At 38.4% G+C, this 9434-nt stretch overlaps 1 protein-coding gene across 2 annotated transcripts in view; it reads left to right on the forward strand.

Annotated features, from left to right (window-relative positions):
* The window catches only part of SLC17A8 (solute carrier family 17 member 8), a 49190-nt gene extending 42464 nt beyond the window's left edge, over positions 1-6726 (forward strand). For both annotated transcript variants that reach the window (XM_036866651.1, XM_036866652.1), the window contains 2 exons: positions 4836-4963; positions 6382-6726. In XM_036866651.1, the coding sequence (XP_036722546.1) occupies positions 4836-4963; positions 6382-6726 (473 nt within the window). The remainder of the gene's footprint in view (positions 1-4835; positions 4964-6381) is intronic.
* Positions 6727-9434: the final 2708 nt, after the last annotated feature.

A 9434-nucleotide genomic window follows, 5' to 3' on the forward strand; every position in this document is an offset into this window, starting at 1 on the left:
AGGAAGGAAAAGATATTGTAGCATCTTCCTTTGGTAGCCAAGCCATTCCCAAGGATCAGGGCCACTGGCTAGAGACTTTCATCTAGTGGGGATGATTTTGTCAGATCACTGAGAACCAGGCTTAGGAGCCCAGTCAAGCTGGAATCGTTGATACTTTCTCCACCTTGGAAACAAACAACGTGCAGGCGCTGCCTCTGGGGCTTGGGCAGCGCGTGTGTTGCTGGACGAAGTGACACCTTCATACTTCAGAACCAGGTCACCCTAACTAACGGAGGCTCTCATGACCTTTTCAATCCTCACCTCCTATTGGAGAGCTGCTAATATTAACTCAAAAGTCAAATGATGTAGTCATTTGACATATAGTCATAGAATCAGAAGTGTTTAAGGGTGGAACTCTCCTTTAGATTTTTGTCTACTCCGTGGCTTTCATTTTCCAAACAAGGAAATGCAGGTCCAGAGAGGTGATGTGACTTTCTAAACAGGCTAGAGCAGGAGGTAAAAATAATAATGGTGATGATGAGAGCTAACATTGATCAGGCACAAACTCTGGGCCGGGGACTGTTCAAAGCCCACTCTGTGTATTAACCCCTGTAATTCTCACAGCTACCCTAAGGGCTAGCAGTCTCCCATTTTACCAGAGCAGAAACCAGCCTACTGTGTGAGAGGTCACAGTGCTAGCATATCATGTCTTACAGACTTCAGAAGTTCCCTATGCAAAACTGGGTGAAAAAGTAAAACTCAGGTTTTTTTTCTAACTTTAAAAACATATTGTAGGACTAAAAAGTGTCATTTACAGAACACTTCACATATATTGCATCTATCTGACAAAATTATGAAGCAAGTGATATTACCATTATTTTACTGAGGAGTAAATTAAAACTCAGGAAAACTGGGGACTTTCCTATTGTCACACAATTGGTAGCAAAGGAAGAACTAAGGTGCAGTCCTGCCAGGCTTCGTGTCTGTGCTCTTTCCACAATTCTGGGCTGTCTTAAAGATCAAACAGGGTGGTAACATCCCAGAACAGAAAAACATGGAACCTCTGGTCTAAACTAACATAAAACAGGGGCTTGATCTTATCAAAATACAGTTGACCCTTGAACAATGCGGGGGTTAGGGGTGCTGACCCCCAACACAGTCGAAAATCTGCCTATACCCTGTAATCGGCCCTCTGTATAAGATGTTCCTACGCATCCTGGGTTTTGCTGTATCCTCAATTTCTCATCTGAGGATTCAGTCAACCACAGATCCCGTAGTCCTGTAGTATATACTACTGAAAAACAAATCCGCCTGTAAGTGGACCCGTGCAGCTCAAACCTGCTTTGTTCAAGGGTCAACTGTAAATAGAGCTGATAAATAGTTAAATTAGGAAAAACTGTCTGCATTAAAAGTAGCTTGCAGCTAACAGCGGGTTTGGGGATACAGAGACCTGGGTTTAAGGGCCCTCTTTACTACTTACTATTTATAAAAGAAAAAAAATGCTAAGTTATTTACATCCTCAAGCCTCAGTTTCCTCATCTAGAGATTGGAGCAATGTAACGGCAACTTCATAGGGTTGTTGGGAGATTGCAATGAGCTGAAATCATTCATTTATTCACTCACACTTCCCAAGAGTCAGACACTGTTCTTGGCACTGGGGATATTGCAGGGAAAAAAAAAAAATTAAAGATTCTGTCCTCATAAAGTTTACATTCTAGTGGAAATAAAGCATAAGAAGATCTTAGCCCAGTACCAGATGCATAAAACAATTAATAAATATTCACTATTGTGGTTCAATTATTATTTAATCTAGTCCAGTGCTTCTCAAAATTTAGTGTGCATACAAATCACCTTAGGATCTTGCAAAATGCAGATTCTGATTTAGTAGGTCCAGAGTGGTGCCTGAGATCCTGCATTTCTAAAAAGTTCCCCAGTGATGTTGATGCCGCTGATCAATAGTCCATACTTTGAGTAGCAAGGATAGAGCAGTAATGACTTGTTTCTAGTAGGATGTTAAGGAACACCTTTCTTTGATAGCCCTGTGATGCAAAGAAATTCGTATCCTGTCCCAAGAGATATTGAAATATTCAGGCTCATATTGTCCCCAGATTGCCAATTAAGCCACAATCAGAAGGAGAGAAATCCAATAGCCCAAATCACAGCAGCTGCCACTTTTTTTTTTTTTTTCCAGCACTTACTCAATGCTGGCCACTTTTTAGATATAATCTCATTTAATCTCTGTAGCAGCCCGATGAGAAGGGTATTGCTATGTTCATTTTGTCAGTGACGACACTGATGCTTGGAAACGTGACTTAACTTAACGCAGGTAAATTAAGTAATTAGGATTGGAATAAAGGTTTATCTGATCCAACAGTGAGACTATGGGAGGATTATGGTCATGGGGATGATGATTCCTTAGGATCTGCTATCTGCCAACTTTATAAGGAGTTAATAGAGATGCCAGGGAAGACTTGCTCAGCTTAGGAACTGATTATGGACAAGAGAGCTGAGACAGGTGAGATTAGAAAGCTACAAGGGATGGAAAGTGCTCAATATAAAATGTATAAATTTGTTGAAATCTTTTGGATGTGAATCTGTTATTTCAAGTGGCTTATATTAATATTTTCTCAGATGTACTTGGGTGTTAAGAGCAAACCCAAAAATACATAGCTAGTGGGAAGCAGCCACATAGCACAGGGAGATCAGCTCGGTGCTTCGTGACCACCTAGAGGGGTGGGATAGGGAGGGTGGGAGGGAGATGCAAGAGGGAGGGGATATGGAGATATATGTATATGTATAGCTGATTCACTTTGTTATAAAGCAGAAACTAACACACCATTGTAAAGCAATTATACTCCAATAAAGATGTTAAAAAAAAAAAAAGAGCAAACCCAAATGTGTATTTTTTGTTAAAGAGCTCTGCTTTATAACTTTGTAATAAAGTTTCAATATAGAAAAAAAAAAAACAAAGGATGGGTGAGGCCTGCTTTAGAAAATGTCCTATGTAGAGAAGACTGACTCTCCCAAATTGTGTGCAGCTTACTTTGTGTGCCTGCTTCAAAAAAATCTATCAGTGTCTCAGTTTCTCAACAATTTTCCCCCCAAACATCAGTATTGTGCAGCTAGAAACCTAAATGGCTTTTCTGACATTGTTTTTAGCTGAACACAAATGCCTAGGCTTTGTATCAGAATATAATACTCGCCAATCATACTAATTGCTTCTTATCTCTGGGTTCTTTTCTAATAAACTGTTTACCTTATTCAAATCAACAGTAAGATTAATTAATCTTGCAGCTGTTTTATATTCTGATTTTCTGCCACTTTGACCTGAAGGAGAAGATATGTTTATTCCAGAAAGGTTTTCTCAAAATTGTCTCTGAATGGAGGTAGGAAAAAAAAACAACCAGCCAATGTGCCAGATTAGGAAAAATTTTTTTTTTTTAATTCTGTTTTCAAGTTCTTTGCACAAAATAGAGAATTAAAAAGCAAGACCAAGGAAAATAAAAATATGAATAAACAAAACCTACAACCCCCTGCTGTAATTTCAGAGCTCAAATTGGTAATTAATTAAACAACTATTTATTGAATGCCTACTATGTGCCAGACACTTTGCCAGCTCAGGGAAGATTGTGGTAAACAAGGCAGATGGATAACCAACCGTAAAGAACCTATATGTTGGCTTTCACCTCTATGTACCTATGTAATTAACATATATGATTTAACTTAATTCTTACAACAATTCTATAAGACTGATTATCCCAGTTTATAGGTGAAGAAGCTGAGGTTCAGAAAGTTTAAATCCTTTGTCCAGGTTTGCATCTCAGTTAAGCTGCCAGGTCCGAGGTCTGTCTGACTCTAAAATGCACCCCTGGGCTATACTGGTGGAACTGGTTCCCAGCGCCTGATGCCTCCTCTTTCAAAGCCTTATTCCTCCTCTGCCTTCACTCCTCCTTCATCCCACTCATTCTTGTCTCCTGATAAGCAGATTAATAGTGAGGTGTTGGTGATTTATTATTTTACCACTCCTAGCAGAGTTATCTATAGATAGAAGACCTCAAAGAGAGGGGCGTGCTTAGAAGCGGCGGCAACAGCAGAAGTAGTACTGGTATTGGTAATCATGATAGTAACCAGAGCCTAGCTGTTTGCCAAGAGCTCTTGCATATATATTTCCCCTGAGTCTCATCTCACAGCATCCTTATGAGTTAAGTAGTAACATTACCCCCAAATTAGAGATGAGGAAACAAAGTCCTAAAAAATGACTTGTTTAAGAGGTAGGAATAAGATTTGAATCCACATTTACAGACTCCAAATCAAGTATGTATGTAAAAGTGTTTTGAAAATTGCAGAGGATTCTGCCAATGTTTGTGTAAATCTTTCTTATCAAAAAAGAGCCCTTTCCATTATGCCATGTGGCTACTAAGGCAGACCTACATATGGTGGACTTTTGGGAGTGAGTTGAGAGCTAGGAGGGAGGATATTATGAGGCAGGGTTTGCTTCTAAGCACACTCTACGTGATCATGTGATTGTTTACTCTGAATAAGTGTGATCCAGGCTTCGGGCTTTTCAGTATTGCCCCAAACACCACTGTTTTGGGCTTCTAAGCCTAGAAGGTACAGGTGCCATAATTCCCCCCATGGAGAACCCATGGTAGTCATTGCTAATCAATCATAGCATGTTTTTCTGCTATGTGCAGACACAGCCTGACAATTCTCAACCCAGCCCTTCCAGTAAAGGTATCCATTAGTTACATGTAGAGGAAATAGATTGATGAGAGTTGGGGAAAGTTAGTATTTTCCAAAATGTATTTGGAATTCTGTTCTTGAGTCTGATTTTGAGGTGTTTGGCTTCACTGTAGGTTTTAATGTCAACCACTTGGACATTGCCCCCCGCTATGCCAGCATTCTCATGGGGATCTCAAACGGAGTGGGAACCCTCTCTGGAATGGTCTGTCCCCTCATTGTGGGCGCGATGACCAAGCACAAGGTAATGTTTTCCTTTGGGGCTGTGGGTTACGGTATCAGGGGACTGAAGCACTGCACAAACTCTCAAGGCCCTACCCCAGTCTGTGTAAATGTGTATGTCCTTCACTTGGCTGAGTCACTTGAACTTCTTTTCTTTTTTTTAAATTTCTTCTTCTTCTTTTAAAAAATTATTGTTTATTGATGGCAACAGGGCTGACTGATGTTTGCGTCTATGTTTCTTAAATTGAGAAATAAAAGGGGTGTGTGTGTGTGTGTGTGTGTGTGTGTGTGTGTGTGGAGGGGAGGTGTTAATACCTTTAGACCGTTTAGAGATACAAAGAAGAAACTGAGGTAATCAACTCAGGATAAATAAATTACCTGATTGCTTTATAATCATAAGTAATTAAACTTTACAGCCCATTTCCATTTAGCATGTTCCAGCATGAAAATATTAGTGCAGTTATACTTCCTTATTATGAAGAAAATAAGACATTAATGACCCTTCCTAAGGACCTAAGCGGGTGTGGCACTAGGTCGTTACTGAATATTTGTGTATTTAGCCTAGGGTGGGTGGTACAGGAAGATCCCAGATCCATCCAGAGTTCAGCCACAGGCCACATGTTTTCTTAATCTCTGTCTTTGAAAGGGTTTTAGTTGCTGCTTTCTGCAAATAAACATTTTTTGATACCATGGAGTTTTTACCCAACTATTTTTTGTTGTTGGATTGCCTATTGCAAATATGACTTCAGAAATTCTCCCAGCTTCTTGGAGAGGAAAGTGTGGGATAACTTTTCTTATCTTTTGATAGAAAAGTAGGGTGGTCTTTGGGGATTTTATAGGCAGAGGATCCACGCTTTGTCTGTTCATGAGATGAAAGGATTGGTAATATGATCATTAAATCTCGGATACTGTCTGCCCCTAACTTTAAACACAAATTCCCATTATTTTTTTTCCCATTATTTTTGATACAGTATATTTTCATAGAAAATATGATTATAAATAAGCTATTGACAGTCAATACTGAGCATTTTCATGGCTCAAATTGTCATGTATCCAAAGCAAGCAAGAGGGAGACCTCTGATATTTACAATGGTGGGTTCCTAAAGCAAGTTTAATTTAACCTATTATGTGAGTGGAAACCTCATTTGTATATATAGAAGAGCTGTGAAGTGGTGCAGCAAGGAATTTACAGGATGTTTATTTTGCAAATATTTTTCTAAATTAAAAAAATGCATATTCATTGTAGTCTTAACTTTCATTTTTTAAACACTCAAATTCCATTTGGGTCCTGGGCATGCTCCTGCCACATGTCTTCCTGAGAAGCACAGCATTTGCCTTTGGGGTGACCAAGTGCTTTTGTCCCAGTGGAGGCCTCCAGAAGATACTGTTAATCTCTGTTTTTGGTTAAAATATTAATTGGTACCGTGTTTCCTTGTTTAGAGCCGTGAGGAATGGCAGAATGTGTTCCTCATAGCCGCCCTGGTGCACTACAGTGGCGTGATCTTCTATGGGGTCTTTGCTTCTGGGGAGAAACAGGAGTGGGCTGACCCTGAGAACCTTTCTGAGGAGAAGTGCGGAATCATTGACAGAGATGAATTAGCCGAGGAGATAGAACTCAACCATGAGAGTTTCACAAGTCCCAGAAAGAAGACGTCATATGGAGCCACCACCCAGAATTGGGAAGTCCAGAGGAAGGAATGGAGAGGACAGAGAGGGGTGACTCTTGATGAGGAAGAGCTGACGTCCTACCAGAATGAAGAGGGAAACTTCTCAGATACATCCTAATGTCTGAGGGGGCACTTCTGGCTCCTCCTCACTTTAGAACCAGAAAGTATCCATACCTATTGCTTTCTATTGCCAGAGGGTCAACTCTAGGGACACTGGATGTGGGGGAACGGGGAGAGGAGGTTTACTTAGCAATAGGGAAAAGATAGATATTATCTTGCAATGACAACCTGCTCTAAGTTGATAAAATGGGTGGCTATAATTTTTTTGATTGGCAGTTGACTCTTCTCTCTAAGAACTAAACTTATTCAGGAAAGAGTGACTAGAAAAATAAGAAAGACAATACCATGTTTTTCAAAGAAAAATGGAAGGAAATGGGGATATTTGGCCTGGAGGGGAGAAAACAATAGCTGCTACTACATTTCTGAGAGCCGCCATGCAGAGGAGGGTTTCCTATTCCTAATAAAGGCCACGGCTTACAAAGGCCCTGTATTGTGCCAGGTAAATTATAACATTCTCATTTAATCTCCACACCCCTATGACATACATTTTTTATCCCCATTTTACAACTAAGGAAACGAAAGCAACAGGAGATCGACTTGCCCAAGGTCATCCTGCCAGGGACAGTGCTGAGATTGGTGGGGTCCAAAATAGGTGGCAGTTTTGGAGAAGAAGGTTTCACTTCAGATTAGAGAAGACATTTTTAATAATGAAAACTGAAAATGGAGTGGGTTGTCGTGTGGATAATTCCCTATTTTGGCAGGCATGGGGGATGGAAAACATTTGGGTTGACGTGGCAGAGAACATTCAAACATTGTGTGAGAGACTGGATTCAAAGACCTTTAGGGTCCTAGGTGGTCTGAAGAGCCAAATGATTCTGTGAATCCGTAGTTTTTCTAAATAATAAGGGTCACAGACTATATGAGAAATTCAAATAGGTTAAACAAAGAAAAATAAAAAGTTAAGCAACACAGCAAATTTCCAGGAATCTGATGGTCAGAATGGCTGAGAAGAACTAAATTTCAACCCTTCATAATATCAAGAATGTGGTTAAATGATGTTCCAAATTACTTGTAAATCTTTAAGACGTTTAGTAATTTACGAAGTTGGTTCATGCATTTTATTAGGTAAAATTCTCTTAGAAGAGTCCTCTGTTTTAAAAAATGTATGTCTTTAGCCATTTCTGCTGGTGATATTAGGAAATTGATCAAATTATACAAATTATGATTGAAGTATTCCTAATGACTCTACTTGGAATGATATTCAGTGAAACCCAATAATACAGCATTAGTTAAACAGTGAAATACTAGAATGTAAACATCTGGGACAACTAGACCCATAGTGTTTGAAAAATTAATCTTTGCATAAGGCAATAACATGGATACTCTCTAAATATATTTTAAAATTTAATGATATTAAAAACTTAATGTTGGCATGTAAAAAGGTTGTTTGAAAATAAAATTATTTCCCTGTTCATTGTTTTGAAAATTTTATTTCTACTTTCAGAAGAAAAATATAATATTGCAGGAAAAATTATAGATTTACTTGTAGTTTGTTATTGTAAGTGGTTTTTTTTTCTCCTAATTTCTCTCTATATATATATTTCTGGTCCCTAATTGTATCAGCAGAATTGTAGTGTATTTTATAAAAAGAATAATTTGAAAAAAAGCCTGATTTCCATTAAATAGTATTATTTATGTCATCAGTATATCATTTATGTTATATATCTTTAAATCTCTTAATGAGTGAATCCATGTAAGTTCCTTTGAACAGTTCCTGTCATGTAGAAATGCTCAATAAACATTAGTATCATCATCATTATTATCTTTTAACCTTTTTGGAAACTTTGCAGTTGAAAACAAAGCATGCTATGTCATTTTCACCCATTAGTCACAGGATTTATTGTGAAAGTCGTGCTGTTTTCTAAGTTAAAAAAAAAAAATTGAGAAATTTATGGTAGTCAGTGTTTTATTTTTTCTCTGTTAATGAAGTCAAATAACTATTTTAAAAACTCATGGTAATCCTTAAGGGTAATGTTGTAGATTGTGACACAAAGTTGTCTTTACTCCATATTTGACGTCAGGGTCATTGTAGAAATTCCACATTTCGATAAATCAAAGCACTTTTGACAGGGTGCCTGTCACTTGCCCTTATAGTATTAAAAAAAATGGGGGTCAATGGTGTTACAAAAACTAGAAAACACATTATTTTGTTGTGATGGGTTTCGTGAAGGTTGCAATGAACAGATAATTACGTTTGAATCATCAGGCAGATGTACTTTGCAAGTTATTGTACATTTGGCTTGCAAATATCCATTCGTAGATCAGCTCTTAGAGGCAAACCATGGATTCTAGCAAGAAGGGAAGGGAGCCTGAGGATGGCGGGATTCTGAGACAAGAAAGTTTCATCCTTTTAAAGAATAAAAACAAGGAACAGGAACATGTTTTGGAACGTGAACATAACAAGAATATATAATTATTCAAGAAATAATGACACATTTGTTATCCCTGCCCTGGTGTTGAATTCAACAGGTAAAAATTGAATCTACTATTCTATTTCACACTGACTCCTTCTGAGCCCAACAAACCTCGCCTTCCTTCCCTGTTTCTTATCTCAGTTAATCACATCACCATTGCTGAGCTAGAAAATCTGAGTCACCTCTGACTTTAAAAAAGTAGCCCTTTCTCTCTTCCCTGCCAAGTCCATTTAATTTTATTTTCAGTCTGGGGCTCAATGTCTTACACCAGTTTTGGAAAATTTTCAGCCAT

Source organism: Balaenoptera musculus, chromosome 10 (assembly GCF_009873245.2).
Source record: "Balaenoptera musculus isolate JJ_BM4_2016_0621 chromosome 10, mBalMus1.pri.v3, whole genome shotgun sequence".
Lineage (NCBI taxonomy): Eukaryota > Metazoa > Chordata > Mammalia > Artiodactyla > Balaenopteridae > Balaenoptera > Balaenoptera musculus.